The sequence below is a fragment of the Pelobates fuscus genome, chromosome 5, assembly GCF_036172605.1.
Source record: "Pelobates fuscus isolate aPelFus1 chromosome 5, aPelFus1.pri, whole genome shotgun sequence".
Classification (NCBI taxonomy): domain Eukaryota; kingdom Metazoa; phylum Chordata; class Amphibia; order Anura; family Pelobatidae; genus Pelobates; species Pelobates fuscus.
In genome coordinates this window covers 120104432-120129498 of record NC_086321.1, presented here as the reverse complement: position 1 = coordinate 120129498, position 25067 = coordinate 120104432, and the positions used below count along the sequence as shown (strand labels likewise).

The window sequence follows — 25067 nt, the reverse complement described above, 5'->3', positions numbered from 1 at the left end:
GGACAACTTTGGGGTTAAACCATTGTTAAATGGGGGCTGGTGTGTTCCCTTAAATGCTGTTGAAGACAGACAAATCCAAGGACACACAATATTATTAGAATGATCAGTAACAAAAAAATACAATACAAGCCAAACGCACGTTTACAGCAATTAATTCTGGATTTACTAAACAGGTGGAACAATTTAAATAGTATTTTCCATTTAGAGGTCCTGTCTATTCTGATGTAAAGTGAGGACATATATGATGTAATGACACATGTGCCAAACCAATTGTAACTAATTCTACATAATAATGTATGCCAGCTCCCTAAGGGCACTGGGGCACATTTGTACAGGATGCTGTGTGCAAAGTTCGTTTTGTATTCCTGTAATTGTAGTGTGTCTCAATGTTCTGTTTGTTTGGATCACTTACTAATTCCCTGAGCAGAGCCTGCTGAAATCCCGCAGCACAGCTGCAACAAAACCATATTTGTGACATAAGTGACGACAGTGATGCTGATTATATTAAATTGCTGATGGAGATTTGGTCTGGCAGTGCCACAGGGGCTGAGATCTATCCTTTCTCATACTGTAAATATGTATATATCTGTACATGTGTTTTTATGAGGATCCACAGATAATAAAAAAAAAAAAAAAATCTAAATGTTAATTTAACCACTAATGTAATGGGGTTTGAAGCTTGAGAAGTATGTGTTTGGAGTCTTAGAAAGAATCTCCGGGTTTGCTAATTTGGTGGGTGTGAATTATTTTCTTTCAACTTTCTACACTTGCTGAGAGCCGTAAGCATGACAGCGTGCTGATGTAGATGCATAAAGAAATCAATGAGTTCTTGTTAAAGGGTCACTCCAGGCACATTGCAACATCTCTGTATTTTATAGCTTTTGGCCTAATTATTTAGCTGTATTTTTTTAATGCTGGCCCTCCCTCCGATCCTGCAGTGTTTCTCCAATAACATAGATGAATATGTCACAAAGCACAGCAAAGGTTTCTGGGACTTATAGTTCAATTAACACTTTTCATAAGCGCAAAGCTGACCATGGAACTAAAAGTCCCAGAAATCCCTGCTCTAAGTAGAACTAAGCCTAGGCAGACAGATTTTTTTTTTATTTTCTAGTCAGTCCTTCCCACCACGCACTGTACAGACAGACAATTTGGGATGGACAGATTCATAAAAGAGAAACCGATGCAAGTTATCTTGTAGGCTGATGACTATGTCTATTACAGATTTAATCTTAGCAAAACGAGATAGGAGACCAATCGACACTTTTTTATCCTTATTGTTTTGGGTTAACATGCTTAACAGTTCAGACTCTATAAGCTCCAGACTGGCCAAGCTACCTCCTGGTGTTAAATAAGTAATAGTTAAGTGGAGCAAAGTAGAAAATATGAAGAGACAGTCTCCTCATAAATGGTAGAGAGGGTAGAGAAAAATAGGGAACCTACTAACCTATAGGGATATCAAAATCTAAAAAGCAACAATATTCTTACCCTGTCATATATTGACTCTGTTTTGTGAATAGGTAACGTAGATGAATAAAAAAATAAAAACATAAAAACTAAAATAAAAATAAATCCTCTTTATAAATTGTCTGTGAGTAAAATAATGAGTAAAAAATTATCCTTTAAGGTCCATCTAAAATCCAGCCTTAATTGCTCACAGCCATTGTGCACCTTACTATAAAATGATGAAGTATGGTGCACAATGGCTGTGAGCAATTAAGGCTGGATTTTAGCTGGACCTTTAAGGATATTTTTTTTACTCATTATTTTACTCACAGAGACTATTTGTAAAGAGGATTTATTTAATTATTTTTTTTTTCTAATCTACGTTACCTATTGACAAGACAGAGTCAATATATGACAGGGTGAGAATATTGTTACTTCCTGGTGTTGGCAGACATTAAAATGCCAAACTGGTCCACATTGAACAAACAGTGAACATCCGAGTGTGCATCAGTTCTATGGTTAAAAACACTTTTGTAATAAAAAAGATCAAAGTGTATAGCCATTCTTGATCAAGCTGAAAAAGTACATATATTCAAGCAATTCTTCTGTGAACAGTGGTGTGTAGAAGATCATATCATCTAGAATGGAATGTTTAAATAAATTCATGACACTTTTGAATTCCTTTGCAATCAGCTGAGATAAAGAAAATTAAACATTAGATTTGCACAGTTAGATGACTTACGTTTGGTACAAACATTGCCTGGCCATTAATACTATTTGACTATCATACGACATGGTTGTATCTAAACTGGGCATCCAGTTAGGCACAGCCGACTCATTTTCATGTGAATACTGCAAGCCGCATAGTGAACCATGAGACAAAGTTCATTATTTCAAATTGGTTGCATGAACTTCTTTTTAATGCACTGGTCTTCACTGCTTTATGTTATTATTGTTCTAGATGAAGCTAAGAAACTACAAAATTAGATAAATTAGTGCACTATAGTGTAATTAAATGTATTAATAATACGCTATCAACGTAACACGAGATATGTGTGTTAGACAAGTAAATATGCTTTTTTTCTATCTTAGTAGATGTAATTAGAATAATTACTTGTCAGAGAACAAAAAAAGTTACAGAAAAACAGAAAATACATAAAGTATCAGTATTGCTGGCCTCAGATAAAAATGTGAAAAAGGTGTTCATTCAGCAATGTTGTGAGAAAATGAACATTTCTGATACTATCACCTGGCATGCTGACAACTTCTATCAGAGGATGAAACTGCCAACAGTTAGATTACAGGGGACTTATAATAAATGCTTCCTGGGAAATCCCCATACTGTTCTTTAAAATCAGATTTTCACAAAATTATTCTAATCTGTATTTTTTTTTTTTAGCGACTTTGATTGAGATTAGTAGTTATTGCCAGCATTTATTTATATTTCACATGTTCTTTAATTTATTTGTTTTTTTTATATATATAACTTCTCCATTACCTGATTATTATTAGAAAGAAAGGGGATAACAAACACATCCAGTTTTATTTTTGAGGATAACTTAGAGCTGGTTATTATTCAATTAGTTTATTACAGAATTGGGAACCCATTGCAATATAGGTAGCTAGGGTGCTGGTCCATCTATCTATGTATTGTACATAAAAATACTCACTGGCTATGGCGTGTATATTGGGGAGAGTGGGGCTGAGACTTGTGACCAGTGGTCTGAGGATCTAGTATGGGTTTTACGAACACCATAGGTCATATATTATATAATTATTTCCTTATCCTATGATGTTCACTATCTACCATATAAGTGGGTGCACTGCACACATAGGGTAAAGAAGAAGGGAGGCCATCTGTCAAGAATCCTTTGTTACTAATGGTTCTAGGGATCCCTGTGAACGTGTTTAAACCTAGTCAGTGTCTGTTGAATTTGACAGCAGATCGTGAGTCTTGTCTAGAAACATGATGGATTTGGGGACCTTAATACATTCATATAAGCCTGGTTACACGATAGAGAGTGTTTTCCCATCAGTAGCCACTAGTTATTTCCTTATGATGTTTGCCTACATTCTAGTTGGAGCAAAGTAGAACACATATCTGGTCTATGGCAGATACACATCCACAGGGAAAAATTTAATATGATCTGATATTTCACAGTAAATTCAGCAAAAGCCTCATATATTGCACCCCTTATGGGATAGTTTGTGGTCGGTCCAGGTATAGCCATTTGTGTTTCTTTACATATTGCTTAGACTGCTTTCCCTCATGCTCTTAACATCTAAAACATTCAATTAATTTAACTAATGGCATTATTTAATGAACCAAGGCAATTATACATTTAGGAGCCAAATTACTAGTTGTTGTAAAACCTACATAACACGAGTTACATTCAGAAAAAAACTTGCTAATTATTAGCATGACCTCTGAGCCAATGTCTGCATGTAACTCACCACACGCAGTGTGTTTTTTTTTTTTTAGCATGATACCAGAAACAAACATGGTAGAAGGTGATACCAGAAACAAACATGGTTATTTATTGCTACAAACAGCAAAACACTGTTGTAGTTTCAGGCCTAAAAGACAGAGAGGTCCTCTCCTTATATTAACCATACCAGAGAGTTGTGTCATATAGTCCCCTCCATCACCCCAAAATGACATTGACAAGCAAGCCTCATAGGAGTTAGACTTGCCTTTGTAGGCACTTTGCAAGCCATGATCCAGCCATAAAACATTGTAGGCTCTTCAAGCCGCCAAGGAACATGGCAAATGATTTTATGCCTTTTTTTTTTTTAATACATTACACCAACCTCATCCCTTATTTAGAGGTTGGGTAGCATTCATGATCCCAAGGGGAAGCTCCTACGGAATACTCATTTGGACCTGCGGATGTTATTTTAGAGGCAGGTGATTTTATCTATCTCACCTCCACGATTTACAGCTGTACACTGTGCCGTTGTATTGAGCTATAATATGAATGGGTGCAGCACCTCACCATTGCTGTAATAACATTTCAAACGGGCAATATTAAAAACAACTTTTTTTTCAATTAACTGCACTATGGGTGATAATTGATGAGGATACTTATATACTCAGTTTTGGAGTTCTACACTAGACTTCTGATCACCCAGTTGTCTGGCTGAGTGCGATATTTATGATAGAACAATAACAGCTTTAAAGTAAGGTTTTTCTAATCTAGTATGTAGACTTTGATTCTAGGTGTAAACTATGAATAAATACTAATGTTCCTTCTACCTCCACCCCTACCCCCTCAGAAAAAAAAAATACACCATATGAAGCAATTATTCAACATTCTAATCAATACCAACAAAATTGACAATGCAACATGCATCCTAGAAAAAGAGGATACAATCCTCTTGTGAAGAAAAAACACTTACCAATGTTTTTGATCCCGAAGATGCACCACTGTGCAGTCATGGGATCTTCCGTTTTTCCCCCTGCAGAAAATGGGGACATCTGTTTTTGTAGGAGGCCAGATCTACATAAATCTTTTAAACACATAACTGTTTTAAGACTGGACACATGGAGTGATTCAATAATAGAGTTGCGTTACGATTAGCTATGTTTTACTGAACCAACGAGCAGTGCTAATGCTATGTGTTAAAGAGTGTTAGATCTGTCAGAATGCAGTGGTATAGTCCTTGTATATTTCACCAAGTATGAGTTTGCCAAGAATATGCCAGCTGGTCTTTCCACAGTAGCATCCAACAAACAAAGCGAAGAGTGGGGTAAAAAGTAACTGCACGTGAATATAAAGCTGAGAAAACAAATCTAAAAGCTGCATTATATAATTATACTAACTATATCCCAGGTGTCATTGTAACAAACTCTTAAACAGAGCCCCCCTTAAAACCACCGTCAGATATCGAAGATTGATGATTGTACCATGTCAGACAGGTGCACAGAAAATAATACAGTAAACCTTAAAGAGCTAAGGAGAGCAGGTGTAGCCAGAACAAAAGATAATTTTCTCACCAACATTTAAGTAATTATATAGCGCAAAAAACATCCATGTATTTAAGTTGCTCTTGGATTTCATTTTTGGAGTTTGTTTTGACTTTGCTCGTAGTTTTCACTAATACGGACCTAACTTCTCTGAAAAACAGATTTATAAAATGTTCAACAAGAAGTAAGCAATAGCTACTTTGTTACATATTTTCTTACTTATGGGAGAACTTCCAAAAGATCTAACCTAGTCTTAGACCTGGAGATAAGTGCCACCTCTACCAAAAATAGAGGAGCAAGCAGACCTTCTGGATCTTTTACTCCTCTTGATTGAGATCATGTCTGTTTCCACACTAGATGGTTGCAGAACATATTGTGATCCTTTAAATTGGTCTTGCCAAATGGTATCACCATATGCACTAAGAGTTAAACTTAATCAGACCAATGGATCCAATAGCAAAACGGGAATAATTGTGCTGCAATGTACTGTATGTATGGCCAACAATATATACTCATAGTTCACAAGTCAACATATCTCTATTTCATCGTCCTTCCTAGTGCCACAATATTATTTTGTAGTGTACCTGACCCTTGGTACCATCCCCATTATTTCTCCTCTACAATAGGATCCATGTTCTTTCCCTTTCTCTCTTTTTTATCATTGCCCTGAAATAATATTCAGTAAAATACATTACATTGAAAAACATTTGTCATGGACAGTAAATTAAACATTTATGAACACAATCATGTCAGAACAGAAACAGTGACAATTATTGTGTATACTCAAATAGTTTATAAAAATGTTTACCTAAATACTAAAAGTATAGCTTTCTTAAAGTGTTAAATATTTATTTATTTCCTCCAAAGCTACATTTGAAATGAAATGATTAGGTAACAATTATCTGACTATTTGCCAGTTTATCACTTCTGATAACACTGATATAATCTGATATAAATTTCTGTGCCGTCAACACCTCTGTATTTGTTTGCTGACTCTTAACACTGTTTTAGAATGTCAATGAATACATTGGAACATACTGTTTACTAACATACATGCTGTTCTAAGTCTGAAGGGTCAGTAAAGTCTTAAAGTAAATGGATTTTATAAAAATTAGAAAACTTAGATACATTTAAATGCTGAAGTATAACTGGCAGTGTATGCGCAAAGAAATATCTTAGGGGATAGATACAGAACAAGTGATTTATTATAATAAAGCTACAGTTTTGATGTTCCATAACATATATCAAAAAATAATCTCTACACTTGTTGGTGGGTCCAACAATTGGAACCCCTCTCCATTGGTAGAAATACACCTAGATGGACACTCCAGAGGTGTCTTGGGGCTTAACCCCTATTCAGGAGATAGAAAAGAAAAAAATACTTAGACCATCTGGATAGAGTACCCAGATGTCAAAAGTAAATACTGGAATTGAGGGAATGGGATCTTCCAAGTTATTTAATAATATAAAAGTAAAAAGTCATATAGCAAGCATAACCAAATTTGGTGGTTAAACACCCGAATTGGGTAAAAAATCTAGACTTGATGGCACACCTCTAAGTATCCTAGTAAGTGGGGTAGTTATAGATTGGTCTCTAAATAGCTACAGATAATAGACTTTAATCATGGTAGGTCAATTCTGATAGCTACAGACGATAGATTGACTTAGCACCGGTTTGCTAAGTATAGTATTAACTAGGATCACTGGTCATTAAACTGGGAGTAATCGTTGTTAGAATGCTCAACAGCTACGTTTGACACTGGTAGAAGTATCAAATCAAGCCAAAAAAAAAATCCATAACATAACTTCAAAGATAGTGAATTTAATCACTTTTACTGCATTCTAACCTTTAATGGGTCAATCGTTGTGAGACAGAAGGTTTAAAATCAGTTGCTATCTAACCCTAAAACAAATATTCGCTTTGAGAAACGAACACACAAGTCTGTGCCTTATCTTGCTAATATTTCTGAACTGTACAGGTAGTGTTCTAGAATACAAATATGGAAACATAAGTGTGGTTTTATATTATTTATACTAATATCACTGTGAAAGCTTGTGGTGGTGAACATGATGATTGTCCAAGGTGCTGGTAGTTTGATAGTGGTGCACTAGGGATAATACTTAATGCACACAATAACTGTTCATACTAGGTTATCAGATCCTCTACAGCTCCTGCACATGTCCTTGTGTCCCTGCTGTACATTAGGTTTACACACAAATTAGATTTCTCTCAATCCTCTCATGTGACTGAGCCTGAGGTCAACAAAAAAATGCCCATAGCATGCAGCAAGATGTCCCAGATATAATCAACTACTAAAGGATATAAAATGGCTTTTCCATCTGACAACATCTTTGCATCATATGACTATAACTACTGTGTAAACTTGGTCACTTTATATCTGTAATGTCTTGGGGGGGAGGGGATATGTTTGTTGTTGGTTTTTTTGTGTGTCTTTTTTTGTTTTTAATAAAAATTGAAAAAAGGTATCATTAGCCATAGAGTTGATGTCTTCTGAAAAGCCTTTCCCAATAAACCAATCAAATGCCAGAATATTGAATATGTGAATATTGAATATACGTGTGTATATACATGATATCAGTGAAAGAGAATAATAAAAAAAAAAAAAAAAGGAATTTGATCTTGGCATACACCGTTCTTTGTCTATTCTCTTATCAGGAAAATAGGCTTTTCTAACTGGAGAAGGATAACTCCTCGCATTGGGAGTAGGACAACTCCTTACACACCTGCTGGCCTTGAAAACCTTAGTTACAAACAATTAAAGTTTTTTTTTTTTTTTTTAAATAATTATACTGCTAAATAATTCTACTGCATTATACTGGCATTATACTGGTTTGCATTTTAGCATTACATAACTATGTGGATAGTAATGTGATAATATAATATATATATATATATATATATAACAATTCTTCTGAGACAAATTTAAATCATTGCATTGGATTTCCAAAGTTCAGCTGATGAACCATGAGGTATATATATCAGTAGTTGAGTGAAAAAAAGTGTTTCAAAATATGTGACACCGTTTTAAAATGATCACTGCCACTCAGAAAAAGGTAACTTAGGGGCAATAATAGCTATATTTACTAAAATTTATTTAGAAGAGGATAGTAGTTCGTAACCTGTTAGCAATATTGATTTTAACTGATATATGTAAAGAACATTTAGGTGACAGAGCCACTTGAAGTCTTGACTCTTACTAGAGTCCTTTAACAACTAGTGGTAAGTTATAAAATACTCTTACGGCTTATGTATACTAAACGGTAACCTGAGAGTCACAGGACTTACTTGCAGAGGAGGGTTCAGTATGAACAGGAGGAGTTGAAGGGAGGAAAGACGGGTAACCCACAAAGAACGAGCGCAAGGAACGTTCAGAAAGGAGGGGAGAGCGCTGTGATGGGATATTTTCGCAGCTGCCCACGCTGTTGTGAATCTTGAGGTTGAGAGGCTTGTTCTTTTTCTTTGTTCTGGAAGAGAAGCAGAGGAAAGAACGAAAAGGTAAATGTGTAAAAATTGGATGACAACTAAGCAAGAAAATGTGATATTAGTTCACTTTGAAGAAAAAGAAAATGTGATAGAGATAGGGTTCAGCACGAGTTAGATAACTTATGTAATATCTGCCAAATATTGTTTGGTTTTACATTTGTGTGATACCAAAGGTTATTTTGATAGCCATAATAATCTATTGAAGCAGTATATCATAGTTGACTTTCTACTGGGCTAAAACGAAACCCAGTTTGAAGCCATTTCCAGTTGGGCTTTCTTGTTCTGATCCCAATCTAGCTTAAATAACTAATGTCAAATCATGAACACATAAGTTCCACATTCAGACATTTTTTAAAAAAACCCTGCCTTGGTAAGGCATTGGTAAGCTTGCTAAAAAAAAATAAGTGACGTTGTAACAATAAGTTACCCCTTGTTTGTTTTTTTTAAAGTATAAATTTATACAAATGGCATAATATTTCTATAATGTAATGTGCATGTGAAATAGTTCTTCCAATGTTCCAATTTTCATTTTACTACATCATTAGGATGAAGTTAAAGTTGCACATTGCAAAACTTTATAATAGCCTTCACCTGCCCGACCAGATGCTCATTACACTTAATTGCCCGAACCAACATTGCCCCCTGTCTGATTATTTGCCTAACCCTGTGTAACGGAGCAATAACCTTGGGGGGCCTTTGAAAATCTCAAACCTCTTGCTGCATTTAGATGCTAACCTCATAATTAATTTCTGGATAATTAAAACTTTCTTTTTAAGTGGATTCCTCCCCAAGAGAGTCAGCTTTTTATGAACATCTATATTTTATTATATCAGTTTACATAAACACAGCAAGTGCATAATCACTGAAGTAAAACTTGCTATTACAGCTATTTGTACACAGAAACAAAAGTTAAAGCAACATCGTAACTTTTGGGATCCTTGAATGTCCACACGTTTGTGGGAAAGTATACTTAAAGGGACACTCTAGACATCAATACAACTTAAATGTATTTGACAGATTGTGGCACTAGGTGAACTTTTTTTAATTCACAACCTGGCTGCAGACAGTCAGAGAAACTGCAAACAGCTACCGTGTTTTCCCGAAAATACGCCCTACCCCGAAAATAAGCCCTAGCTGAATTTTCGGGGTGGGCTGCAATATAAGCCCTACCCCGAAAATAAGACCTAGGCAGGGCCGGCACCTGCCGGCCCTTTAAATGCCTCAGCCGCCTGAGCGCTCTATAGAGAGCGCTCAGACGGCTGCCGCACTGCCTCACCTCCCCTTCCCTGTAGCGTCGCCGAGCTCCTCTCCGGTCCGCGACCTGCCCGGACTGACATTAAGTGCACACTGAGTGTGCACTTCCAGGTCAGTCCGGCCGGGTCGCAGACCGGAGAGGAGCTCGGCCACGCTACAGGGGAGGTGAGGAGAAGATGGAGGGGGGGGGGGGGAGTATTACAGGGAGAGAGGGGGGATGGGGAGTATTACAGGGAGGGAGGGGGGAGTATTACAAGGAGGGGGCGTATTACAGGGAGGGAGGGAGGGGGGAGTATTACAGGGAGGGAGGGAGGGAGGGGAGAATATTACAGGGAGGGGGAGGTGAGGGTCTCTGGGGGGGTTACACAGCGCGGACACCGGTTAACAGACTGGCTCTAAGCCCTACCCTGAAAATAAGCCCTAGTGTGTTTTTTGTGATTAAAATTAATATAAGACCCGGTCTTATTTTCGGAGAAACACGGTAGTGATCAGGGCCGCCATCAGGGCATGACAACCATAACAGTTGTCATGGGCCCGGCGGCCCTGGGGGGCCCGGCCGCCCGGGCCCCACGTGTGGGGCCCATCGGGTGGCCCACACACTTAGGGCCACTCGATGAGCCCCCTCCTTCAGGGGCCCGGTCAGCGCTATGGCCGTTGTATAGCGCGACCGGGCCCCTTTAAAAAAAAAAAAAAAAAAAGCAGCCGCAAGTGCTGCTGGGAGGAAGTGCTCACTTCCTCCCAGCTCACTCCGCGCGGGAGGAGCGCGCCCGCCCGCCCGCCCAGCCGTAAAGAGGGAGAGCCCAGCAATGAAGAGGGAGCAGCGCCGACTCCCATCATCCCCAGCCACCCTCCTGCAAAGAAAAGGTAAGAGACAGAAGGGTGGCTGGAAAATGAGCTGTGTGTGTGCATGTATGTATGTATGTATGTATGTCTGTCTGTGTATGTCTGTCTGTCTGTCTGTGAGATGGCTTTTATGGTGCCATCTCCTAAACAACTTTGGGGCAGTTTGACAAAAACTTAGACCTTGACCATTACCTGGGGGTGCTGGTGGTAGTGCTGGTAATTATAGAGCTGTTATGGGGTGAGGTGTGTCACCAGCATAAACTGTGCTCCTTGATAAAAGTTGGGTAATGTAAAACATGTCCCATAAGATGTGCAAGCAGCAATGTATGTATCTGTATGTATGCATGTATGTGTATGTGTGTGTGTGTGTGTCTGTATGTATGTCTGTGTGTCTGTATGCATGTTTGTGTATGTCTGTCTGTCTGTATGCATGTCTGTGTCTGTATGCATGTCTGTGTATGTCTGTGTGTCTGTATGTCTGTCTGTATGCATGTATGTCTGTCTGAATGTATGTCTGTCTGAATGTATGTATGTCTGTCTGTATGTGTATGTCTGTATGCATGTATGTCTATGTATGTAGGTCTGTCTGGATGCATGCATGTCTGTCTGTCTGTCTATGTCTGTCTGTATGCGTGTGTGTCTGGATGCATGTATGTGTATGTATGTCTGTCTGCATGTCTGTATGCATGTATGTCTGTCAGTATGTCTGTATATATGCATGTATGTCAGTCTGTATGCCATTATGAATGTATGTGTGTATGGATGTCAGTGTCTGTATGTATGTGTGTGTGTGTGTGTGTGTGTGTGTGTGTGTGTGTGTGTGTGTGTGTGTGTGTGTGTGTGTGTGTGTGTGTATGTATGTATGTATGTATGTATGTCACTATGTATGCCTGTGTGTATGTCTCAGTATGTGTGTGTCAGTATGTATGCCTGTATGCGTGTATGTCTGTTTCAGTATGTGTGTCTGTTAGTATGTATCAGTGTGTGCGTTTGTGTCCGTGTGTGGACCCAGTGAGCGGTATTTGGAGGCGGGCCTCAGGGGGCCCAGACCCTGAGCTGAGTTAGGGGCCCCAAAATTTCTGGTGGCGGCCCTGGTAGTGATATCCTTACTATATTTGTCCCTGGGTGTCCTCTCCTTCTTAGGTAGGTTGTTTTTTTGTTCAGATCATTCAGTATTGTCAGTGCCTCAGCTGTGTGCGTGCATATTAATAAGGAAGTCTTTCTGGCATAAAGGGGCGTCGCTAAAGAGGCAGGCTTATGGTGCAGAATTCTGCAAAAAATAATAATTTATTTTATACAAAAAAAAAGATTTCAGCATGCAATAAAATACAGCAAATTAATGAGACCGAAATCTATTAAATGTATTGAAGTAGCATTGGTGTCCAGAATGCCCCTTTAACCCCTTAAGGACCAAACTTCTGAAATAAAAGGGAATCATGACATGTCACACATGTCATGTGTCCTTAAGGGGTTAAATTGTCTCTTCTGAGCACCTCTTCTTCTTGCCGCCATACATCTTCAACTCCTGGTGAATTCAGCTACCAAGTGCTGTCTACATTACTATTTGTATGCACATTTGTGAGAATAAAAATGTGTGGATCCTTTTGCCAAAAATGGCAATTACATTCTGCCATAATCTATATATATATATATACATGAGACAAAGTAGGACTAAATTCCAACATGGTGAAAAAGAGCTGTTTATAAAGATTCTGTCTTTATGGAAAGCTTACAAGTGTCAGATGCACGTTAAGATAAGTCAGGGGGAGGGGGCTGTACTAAATTTTTACCCTTCGGACACAACAGTGGATAGGTTGGGAGATTGTGTGTTTTTGAGAGGTGTACTTCTACGACAATACCGGAACTGGTTTATGATTGCTTGATGCTAGACATATCCTTAACTTATTTAACTTTACTTTACATTGTTTAACTTTATACAGCTCTGTTTTTTCAGAGCTGTGCATTTGAATGGTATCTCCTTTCTGTTTTGCTTTTTGTGTTGCATTAAGCAAAAAACAAAAAAAGCTCAATAAAATATAAATGAAAAACAAGAAAAAAAGAAAAGTAAGTAGAGGTGTCACTGATCTCACCGTAAACAAGGCAGGTTGCTAATGACTGATGCAGAGCCAAACCTTCCATATACACAGTCAAGTCTTTGTCTAAGGGGGGATTCTGCAGGGGATTCTGTCGGAAAATATAGTGTGGTTGTAGATAGTGAAATAAAAGATTAGAGCAGAAGAATCCATGATGATACAGAGAGACTCCGAAATAAAAAGACCAGGGAGAGAGGAAAATGATAGACTTGAAACCACATTTCAGACTGGGAGATAGACTGTGAAATAAACAGCGGGAGCATAGAGACAGAGCAATAAATGACTTATATATGAGACTTCAAAATAAAGAACTGGGATACCATGAAAAAGACGAATGGAGGAGAAATCTTAGGCTGCGGAAAAATACAGTGAAATAAAAGGTTTCATAGAAGGACAGGAAAGAGACAAACTAAATATAGAAGGAATGTGAGTTAAATGAATAAGGGAAACGAGAGAGAGACAGATGAACAAAAGACAAGAGAATGTGAAAAAAAGACCAGGGGAGATCCTCAGGGAATTGAAGAAAGAAACAAAGGGATGCAGGGACAAAATAACTGATTGAAGAAGTTACAGGAGAAAATCACTTGTGAGAAAGACAGAGCTAATTAACTACATCAGAAATACAGAGGGGGAAAAACATTAGGAGACAGTGAGTGAAATATGAGATTGACGGAGAGCACAGAGGAAAAATGACTGGGCGAGAGATTCCGAGGAATAGAGGGCTAAGGGAATGACACAGTAAAAGATTGGTAGAAAGATACTGGAAACAAGTAACTAGAGATCAATAGACAGTGAGAATTAAACAAATCTGAAGGGATGGGATAAAAGTGAATGATTGGGAAAAGAGACAAAGGAAAAAGAGACAAAGTGAGAAAGGCAGAGGGATAAATCACCGTGGAAAGAAAAGCAGATTGCATGAAAATTAAATAGTGGGGATAAGGGACAGGTATTAAAAGACTAAGGGAGAGGCACTGTGAAAAATTACTGAGACTCAGGGAAAGTATATTGATGTGAGAGGAATGTCACCAGCACAGTGACATTATTCACTGAAATATATTTTCATCAGACAGATAGTTCATTCAAAGAGATTTTGCTGGAGCTAATAGCTGTCCCTCCAGTAGTACTCATTGGGTTTTTGTTTGTTGTAACTATCCGCAATGCTTAAACATCAACATATAAAGACAACCCCTACGGTATTCCTCCAAAAAGTGTTACCTTGCAGATATTAAAAACATTTATTTTATTGTGACAATAATTAAAACTTAAAGGGTCATGCATCACTTTGAGACATCTGTCTCACCTAAAAGCTTAAGAAGTGAATAAGACAGTTGCCTCACTCTGTATGCTGAAAAAAAGAAGATAAAAATGCTCTTTTTTTTCTTTCATATTTACATGCTTCTTCTTTCTTATGCTTTCCACACCAACTCCATGGGGGGACACTAATCTAACCAACCAGTGTCCTATCCCTAGGAATGCTAGAAAAGTGCCTTAGGAGTTCTGCAAGATCTCTTCAACTTGCAACATTCTGACAGGTGGAGATCAGTGTGATCATGCAGATTAGACTCTGGTATCGAGTTTCTCTGTCCTGATGCTGCACAATGATGCCCTGTCTCTGTCATTAGTGGATTAGTGGGTTGGTAAGACGAAGGGATGTTTGGAAAGCTGAAGAAAACTCCACTAGCTGAGAGGTGTGCCCAATATTGCAATCTGATCACGTGTATAATGACTTTATAAATGTTTATTACATACTTTTCATATTTTTCTTGCTTTATTTTTGTTTGTATATTTGTTTAAAAGTGTTTGCTTGCTGGCTTAAACATAATTAACAAGCAAAGGTGTGGGCTAGGAGTGTGCTAGGTGTGCCTAGGAAAAGCCTAATTCTTAAAGGGACACTATAGTCACCCAGACCTCTTTAGCTCATTGAAGTGGCCTAAGTGCAGTGTCCAATCCAAGTTATTAATGCAATGTAAAACATTGCAGTTTTTGAAAAACTGCAATAATTACAATGCAGGACTAAGGCTGCCTCTAGGTTCTAGTGGCTGTCAAGGCCCCTGTTGAGGTCTTAATAAGCACTATAACGTACATCTGGGTTAGATTGTTTTTAAAAAAACAAAAAAGACATGACCATCCCTTTATGCATCTACTATTTTGCACCTCATTTTTTAATTTAGCATTGTTGTTTTAACTCAACAGGTTTAATCCATGCTTAATGCTTTTTCTAAATTAACGTAAAAAAAAACCCCCAGTAATTTCGTGCTCTGGTAGCTGTTGTGAACTGGAATAGGGCCATAATTCAAATTTTTAATTTTCCTTCAAATTATATATATATAACATTTTTAATGCTATTACCCTTTGTCTTTTTTTGTTCAAAAATGTTTCTGTAAAATGCTGCAGCTTTTGTTGTTGAGCAAATTGTTGAGCAAATTGAGCAAATTCAAATGATAAAATGTCAAATAAAAACAGTGGAAGTTATATATTCAGCAGATGATTCCAAGCCAGACCCAGATAAAATCACACCAGTCATACAGATCAATCCGAACTTGGCATCACCGTCTATCAAAGTCTATCCTGACTTTACTCTAATACCTCTGAAGTTTCGAAAATGTCAAACGTTCAAAAGTAATCAAAGCAGACATTTACAAAGTGATAAAATTATACCAAGGATCATACTAACTTAGAGTAACACAGGGGAAGTAGATGAAGCAACTTTCAAGTATGTCATCTTAAGAAGAGAACTTTAAACAAGAAACATCCCAACATTGTGAGGGAGGTACGGAATCGGTCAGGTGGGGGCAATGGAAGAGATCCAGTGACTCAATGTACATCAAAGGTGAAGGGCTGCATCCGTTGTTCCCAAACAGGGAGAGTGAATCTGAGGTGCAAGCATACTGGATTGACAAGCAGTGCCCTACAGTGGACTTGTGCTACTGTGATAGTATTTACATGGTGGTTTTTGGAAACATTTCTCTTGAGTTCCCAGAAGCAGGAAACCAGAATAAAAAGAACACTGAGATGAGATGAAAGAAAGGTAGCAAGTATGTCATGCATGTAAATCAGAAATGAATTATAATTGTTATTTTGTTTATCAAGTGCCAATAAGGTGATTAGCTCTAACAGTTAGTGAAGCAAGGGTAGACTGTAGTAGATAACAAGTAAATCTTAGTAGGGAACTTTACAAACGTTGGTCCTCCAGGGACTGTGAGTTAGTTTCCACAGAATACCAACACAATAGAATATAGCAGAGCATCAGCAAACAGTTGAGGTGAACATCAACAACAGAGACAGCTTAAAAATTCCCTTTTACTATCAAGTACAGGAGTAGACAGTTTCATCACGGTCCATTTAACATCAGAAATGCATCAGTCATTAACCCAAAATGTCACAGGTGGAGAATGCACAACAATACCCAACCATTCATTACAACTTGCATAATGATGTGAAGGTTAATATTTCCTATTTCTTATAGTTAATATTTCACTTTTCCCTTCCAATGCTGTGATGTGGTTAGATATTCTAATGCAAGGATTCTTAAGGCCACAATTAACCTCGGGTGACCTAAGCAACGGCCGCCGTATTCTCAGATTGTATACATGATGGGTTCTAGATAACCAATGATGAAAAAGAGGGATGGTCTTTGCAATTGTCAATGGTAGAGTGCTGGGAGGCAGCCTACTTTTGCCTATGATTCTATTTCCCAGATGTCAAAACATGTTTACATATCCTCATTTTATATACATTTAATTTACTTTAATTTAAAACAAAAAATCTCTAAAATCGTGATGCAAATTTAAAGGAGATGAATGTCAATGAATAGTGCGAAAAAAAATAAAATTCTGTTTTAAAAAAGAAGATTTACTCTCTGTGTGTCATTCGTGAAGGTCTTTTTGCTTGGTTAGATACAATATTATACATTATAATACTAGGGGGGCTGTCACCATGAACAAATTGAGGAATAATTGTACATTTCCACATAGTGGCAGCCCACATCAAAGAGGTTTGTTTAGGTTTCCACCAGATTGTCTTTTTAATTCCCCATAAGGGATGATAATGGTGCAGAATAATATATAATCACCCCAATATATGCATAATAACATAATAATAAATCTATTTATTTTTAAGAAGGGGTGTCCTGGGCATCCAGACTAGACTTGCCCCCAAGCATGAGGCACCTGGGGCCAGTCTTTTATCAGGCCCCATCCTGGATGCAAGAGTTTTGTGTCTTTGGGGTGCCTGTATGTATTGTGGCTGTGTGTGTTCTATGGGGAAGGGGCTTTGTGTGGGGTGGCTGTGTGTTGCTTGTGAGCATGCTGTTGGTGGTGTGAGGTGTAAGAATCCTGTGTGTGTTATCTGCCTACCTTTGGGCAGGAAGAGGATAGTATATTTTTGGGGCCTGTGAGAGGTGCTGGTACATTGTACCCATGGTTCATAGTGATTAGAGCATGTGGTCTGCACATATGATGGTGCAGATCACTGTACATGCTTCCTCCGGACTGGTGCTCCTGAATGATTCCTAAATAAGTGCCATCAGTAATCTGCACATGCTGGAATTGCAGACGCCAAGTACAATATGGCTCCCCCATAAGACCACTGCCAAGAATAACTGCTCCTCTCTGCCCAAGGGGGGGTGGGGGTGGGCATGGAGGGGGGGGTTGGCATTAATGCAAATGGTATTCAACATTTGATAAATGTCTGAGTTCCTTTGCTAACATGTTGGGTTTCCCTTAATATAATATTGTGCTTATTCTTTAACTGATATTGCACTTAAATGAACAGAGTTTTGGGTCCATAAACAGAAATCCCAATTTTAACATATTCTGGAGTAGACTAACAGATTTGTAATGTACTATGTCTCAGTTTTGTGCACCTGTTAGCAGTAAAAATATTTCAGGATTATTTTAGAATAGGTATATGTCAGGCACTATATTTACTAACTCTACTTTATTCACATTGCTAGAACCATCCTTCCAGGACGACTGGGACTTTGACATTCTGATCAGCAGCTGTCTGTCTGAGTGGCACTTCAATTCCCAACATGTTGTGCCGGCCTATAATGGGAGATTTGTTTCTGCTGCTCCTGTCTCCCAGAAATCATTGTGGAAATTGCCCTTTACTATGCTGTTGACACTGGTTTTAAGGAATGGATTAAGTTGTCTATCAGCATACTATATCTTGCCATGTATCACAATGGAAGGGCCCAATCCATTAATAACATGTGATATGTCTCATTTGACGAACCTTAGGGCTTAATAGAGAAATCAGAACAGAGGGCGACAGTCTGATACTTGGAGCAATCCCAGAATTCTGACATCATCTTTATGCATGTACCCTGCTTTTCAGAGGGAGTCTGCTCTGAACTGGCTTCCTGTAGAACTGCGTTTGTATCCACTAATCTCATTTCTCTCCACCCATAAATCAAGTTACCGACCAAAATATTTACTCAAAAGAGCAATTTCCTCCTGAAGCATGTTTGATGACAGCATTCATTATTTAAGAGAAGGCTGATTCTGGACAGATATTTTCTATGTTGTTGATTAGTTGTTGTTTTTTTTTTAAATAATAAAATAACGATAGAGGTATGACAAGAAATTAAAATGATAAAAGGATGCATGATTTCAGTAGCTTTCATTCAGATGCAGGATGTGCCTATTAATTGTCTCCAGATAGATAAATGATGTATTAGCAGCAGCTCATATGAATGTAAAGATCATTATCACCGTTCTGTTCTCATAACTCCATTTCTGTTTTAGTTGGCCCTATGTCAGACTACAGCGAGTGAGTGAACTGTACATTTGAAAAGGTTTTTGAACACTAGATGAACTTTAAATTCATTCATGTCTAGCTTTCCTCTAGGATAACATTTCTAATTTCCTCTAGGATAACATTTCTAATTTCTTACACACTCCTATAAACTGTACAATTTATTCTCCCGATATTGAATTGTGCTAAATTGAAACCCAAAAATTTCTAATGGCAGCCCTGTTGCAGCTATTACCAATCCATTTACATACCTACTTACAGTATATGTCGATTTCTGATCAAGGCTGCAGAAAAAATGATTTAACTCCTAAATGGCAGAGATTTGAGCAGTGACATTGCAGGGGCATTATCTATACACCAAAACTGCTTCATTAAGCTAAAGTTGTTTTGGTGACTATAGTGTCCCTTTAAAGTATCTGAATGTCCTTCAAAAAATCACAAGGTAAGCATTAATCTCTATGTAAAAGTGTACCAAGTGATATTGAAAATTGCAGACTGCCCCATTTCACCTCTGAAGTGATCACAAGGAACGTCTATATGGTTTTGTCATGTGAAAGCACCTCCACATGACTCCACTCATGTGCAGCCTCAGTTGTCTGGCTAGTAGGCGTGCATATCACCCTGAAATGTATTAACTACAATGTAACAGCTTCCATTTCTGTTGCTCCCGCACATAGTCTGACCACTAAGACAAGCTACTTTGCTAGAATGCCTCATTTTTGGGGCCACCTTCTTACGTCTATACCTCCCATTTTTGGGAAAGATGTAACAGACCAATGTTGATAGATGAAGCAAATGTATTGTTGCATCACATTATAATGATAAAAAGCAATCGAATCATTCTCTGAAAATAAATCTTATTAATTAAAACATTACATTGAATAGAAGTTTAATCAGACACGGGCCATTAGGCAGCAACAGATTAGGAATTTAAATGTAGGGTTTGGTTAGGGTACAAGCTTCATAAACATGTAGAAGAAAGGTTAGAGAACTCAAATTAGGTCTAATATTAGTGATGGGATATTGGTAACACAAGATATACATTTCATGAACTATGCACATTAGCATTATGTGCATTAAATGGATTTTCTAAAAAACATAACAACTTTAGCTTAATAAAGCAGTGTTGGGGTATAGATCATTTTTTTTTTTTTATATATAAATCTTTATTTTCGTTTTTTTTTTTTATAAAACAAATTCATTCAAGTAAAGGCACAGCTTGCAACAGTATAGTTTTTTAAACGGTACCAGAGATTATTTTCCAGTGACAAATCAATAAATAGTAATTGTGAGTACCGGTCAGACCTTGCATTGGTAAGCATCTTCATTGGACAGTATTCTGCTGTGTCTTACCTCTTACGTCCTTGCATACATACAGACATACTTGTCATACATATCTCCTAAACCTTAACCATACCTCCTGCCCATTCTCTCATCTACGGATAGCTATCTCTGTGGGGGGGGGGGGGGGGGGGGGTTATATTGCGGTTGATAAATCTGACCCAAGGGGTCCAGACCTCATTATATTTTTCTCTAGATATCTTGGCTATCCCAGCTTCCATGTTGCGTTGGTATTCAATTTGTATACATATCTCCTGCCATTGTAACCCGCCCATTTGTCTCCAGTTTCTGGCCATAACTATTTTTATTGCCATGCAAATGTGAATCCAAAGGATTTTTACTTTTGTATTGCTTTTTGGAAGGTCTAAGTGGAACAGGAACATTTGAGGGGTAATCTCAGTCCGAACGTCAAACATAGAGTCTGCCAGTTCCACTACAAATAATTTCATTGGTTTCAGCTCCTCACAGTCCCACCAGATGTGGGAGAATGTACCCAACTCCCTACCGCATCTCCAACAATCTGGTAGGAGTGTAGGTTGAAATCTATGAAGACGGGTAGGGACCAGGTACCAACGGTATACTAATTTAAAGTACACTTCCTGAATATTCACCCCGTGTATGTATCTTTTTACTGCTTGTAGGCCCAACAGCCAATCCTCCACTGAGGATGAAAAATCAAGTTCTTGCTCCCATTTATGCATTGCTGGCGCTTTGTCTATTTGCCTTTGGCTTCTTGCAAATTGGTTGTATCTAGAAGCGATTTTTTTTTTATAGTGAGATGCTACAAATTGGTCCATTGGGGAGCTTTCCGAGAAATCCTTCCCCATAGTGAAGGATTTTATTCTTAAATAGTTAAAAATTTCCTTCGCTGGGAGATTGTGTTTGGCTTGTAGTGTTGGGAATGGCAGCATTTTATTATTATTTAAAAGTTCCGCTATTCTTTCTACGCCACCGTTTTCCCATTCTTGTATATTTATGTCCTTTATATAGAATTTTAAGATTGTTAGTGGGGCGTTTAATGATATATGTTTTGTTCCATATTTCTTTTTCAAGTGCTTTACGATGTAAATCATTGTATTATTCATTGGGTTGCTAGAACTTATATTTTTTAAAAATTCACTGTCGCACCACCAGAGTGATAGAGGTTCCAAACCGCCAAGATCAAATTTTTCAATGTCTAACCAATTTGGTCTAGCCGTTGTGTAGTTGTCACACTTAATTAGGTGTGCCACCATATTGTTCATATATAATTTCTGTATATCTGGGAAACGGATCCCCCCTTCTTTCCAGTCTCTCTGTAGTATTTCCAGTGAGACTCTAGGTCTCCTATCTTGCCAGATATAATTTGATAGTTGCCTTTGGAGACCGCGTATCGTCTGGTATGTCACCCTCAGCGGGAGATTACTAAATAGGTATGTCAACTTAGGAAGGAGATAAAAGTTTACTGCTTCGATCCTACCCAACCAAGAGAGTTCCAATCCCTGCCAATTTTTTAAGGTGTTCCTGAAATAGGTGGAAATATCAGTGTAGTTAAGTTCTCCAGTTTCTCTATAATCTAGAGAAAATTTTACCCCTAAGTATTTTATTTTATTTGTTTCCCAGTCGCATTTAAAATCTTTTTTAAGTTTATCTAGACCTGGTCCACTCAGGCCTTTTAACAGAATCTGTGTTTTCTTTATATTTATTTTATAACCCGAATGTGTACCAAATTCGTTGATAAGCCGAAATACGGCTGGGATAGATCTAGTAGGATCTGCCAGGGTCAGTAGGACATCATCTGCATATAATGCAATTTTATTCTCGATCTTATTCACCTTTAACCCGCTGATGTCTACGTTCTGTCTGATCGCGGCTGCCAACGGTTCTATGGACAGGATATATAGCAGGGGTGCCAGAGGGCATCCCTGTCGCGTCCCATTTCTAATAGGGAACCAATTTGATTGAAACATATGTCCTGATACTTTTGCCTGCGGATCCTTATATAGCGCCAGTGTGCTCTCCTTAAAGAAACCCTCGATGCCGAAGGCCCCCAGTACTTCTTCCATGTACTTCCAGTTGACCCGATCGAAGGCCTTCTCGGCATCGAGGGTAACCACCGCAAAGGGAGACAAGCTTTGATCTGCATGGTATAGGACATTCAGTAGTTTCCTAATATTATCAGATGTGCCCCTGCCCTCTACAAATCCACTCTGATCTCTATGTACAATATTGGGTATAATTTGTTTTAATCTGTCAGCCAGAATTCTTGAGTATATCTTAATATCTAGATTTATAAGAGAAATTGGTCTGTAGTTTGAGGTATACGTAGGGTCCTTATCTGACTTAGGGATTGGTATTATGGTGGCCTGGAATAGTTCCGTTGGAATGGCTTTATGGTTAGCGAGATCTTCAAATGTTCTTAATAAATATGGAGAGATTATGCCACTTAGTTTTTTATAGAAAATTAAAGAAAAGCCGTCTGGGCCTGGTGCTTTACCTGCTGTTAGAGCTTTAATGGTATTGCTAATCTCCTGAATGGAAAAAGGAGCATTTAGTTGGCTTAATTTCTCCCTTGATATGGTTGGCAAACTTAATTTCTCCAAAAACTGTTTTGTTTCACCCTCGGATGGCTCGTCAAATTTTATATTATATAAGTTTTTATAATAGTCTTCGAATGCTTTGGCAATTTGAGTTGGAGAGATCATTTTTTTGCTTCCGACGGTTATATAATTTATAGATTGAAGTTTATTTTTGTTTTTTAATTTATTTGAAAGACTTTTCCCTATTTTATTATTTCCGTAGTACCAGCTCTGTTTTAGAGTTAACATGGCTTTGTCAATCCTTTCTTGAGTTCTAATTAATATTTTTTCCCTAATCTCTTTAATGCCCTCCAAGATTTTATGGTCTATAGTAGATTTGTGTAGCCGTTCTTGTTTTGCCAGCTCGATGTAAAGCTCATTAAGCTCTTTTCCTTTCTGTTTTTTTATAGTAGCACCCATTTTTATGAGGCATCCTCTAATATATGATTTAAAGGTACACCATAGCATGGCATTGGAGACGTCCCCTGAGTCGTTACTTTCAAAAAATTCTTTAGATTGAGTACGTAATGCGTCTACACTGATTTCTGATTTTAATAGATTTTCATTAAGTCTCCATTTATCTCTAGATTTATATTCAGGGTTGTTTTTTATGACTAAACTTACAGGGGCATGGTCGGACCATGTTATTGGTCCAATTGACACTTTCTTAACTCGCTCCAGAACTTCAGGTTTTACCAAATAATAATCAATTCTAGTATATGTCTGGTGAACGTGTGAGAAAAACGTATAATCTCTTGCGTCTGGATTAGACGTTCTCCAGGCATCATATAAACAGTTTTTTGCCATAATAGTCTGCATCTTTGATAGGCCTGTTCTTTGCTTACCTTCTATGTAAGCGGACTTGCTTCTATTCCTATCTGTTTTATCATCTAAAATGCAGTTAAAATCCCCACCTATAATTAAGCTACCAGACGACACGCGGTCTATCTTTTGCATCAGATTTCCCAAAAACCTATATGGGGATTGGTTTGGAGCGTAGACGTTTACCAGGGTATACAAAATATCATTAATGCGAACAATCACTATAAGGAACCTGCCACCCGGGTCGGTCTCCTCGTGTATCAGCTCGTATTTTAATCTACCTGAAAAAAAGATTGCCACCCCTCTTTTCTTGCCCTTACCCACCAGGTTGGATCTATGAACCACTGGGAATTTTTTATAATTCCATAGTTTGGGCTTTAGGTTAGACCAGTGAGTTTCTTGGACGAAACCAATATCTGTTTTGTTGTCAGACAGTAATTTATACAGGTATCCTCTTTTCTGACCTGAATTTAAACCCCTTGCGTTAATAGTTAGTATATTTAATGACATATTACCGCAGCTCACCCCACACCCTCCACCCCTCTATCCTCCCCTCACGTAGTATCCGACACACAACCTCATTCATACTCCCACCGGTCGGTCCTATAGATTTGGACCCCATAGTGGAACTCCAACTTACTAATGCCTCATTCAAACCATAATATGAAGTACTCTGGGTAGTCTTCATATTTAACCCTGCTGCCGTCGCAGGACCCTGGACCAGGAAAGTGGGCCTTTTGTTCTTTGTTATGGTCCCTCTATCTTTCGTATTATTCTGCCCTTCTTTTCCCTCTCTCTCTTCTCTTTTATCTGCTTCCTTCCATCCCCTTCCCTTCTCCTTCCCTTTTCTGCCTTCTCCTTTTCATTTCCCTTTCCCTTTCTTTTTGTCAAGTCTGTCTCTGAAGGCTTAGTTGTATTCTTTCGTTATCCTGCACGTAATCTATCCCCCCTCTATTATATATCTTCCCCTTTTTCCCTTTCTTTCCCCTTTTCTTTTTCCCCTTTTTCCTCTTTTGTATTTCCTCGAGCAGTTCTATCCTCCTGTTTTGTCCTCTAATACTCCTTTCCCTGGCTCTTGTCTTGCTCTATAGTCTCCCTTCTCCTCCTTTTATATAATTGTGAGCTTTTATCCGTTGTGTAACTCACTCGTTCGTTCCTTTCTATGCATGTACGCATCGCTCGTTCCATTCTATACATATTCATTTTAAAATGTGTCCATTAGTGTAGCTTATGCTTTATACACTCTATATACAAATCATCATACTTGTGTCAATTGTGAAACACGTTTCATTCATTCCTTACTATTCATATGCGTTTTTTAGTGTATTTATAGAGTGTAGCTTATACTTTATGTTCATATCTCTTATGTTGCTATATATACAAATCATCATTAGGTTGTGTCAATTGTGAGACTAACTTAATTCGTTCCTTTCTACACATATACATTTTATGGTGTAGCAATAAATGTAACTTATACTGTA

General features: G+C 38.0%; 1 protein-coding gene across 2 annotated transcripts in view; it reads right to left on the bottom strand.

Moving 5' to 3' along the window:
• The window catches only part of KSR2 (kinase suppressor of ras 2), a 462507-nt gene that overhangs the window by 189195 nt on the left and 248245 nt on the right, over window positions 1-25067 (bottom strand). Inside the window, exons 5-6 of one of the 2 annotated variants that reach the window (XM_063454189.1) lie at window positions 8721-8899; window positions 4846-4905 (exon numbers count right to left, since the gene is read on the bottom strand). In XM_063454189.1, coding sequence (XP_063310259.1) covers window positions 4846-4905; window positions 8721-8899 — 239 coding nt within the window. The remainder of the gene's footprint in view (window positions 1-4845; window positions 4906-8720; window positions 8900-25067) is intronic. The other variant, XM_063454190.1, reaches the window with a different exon arrangement.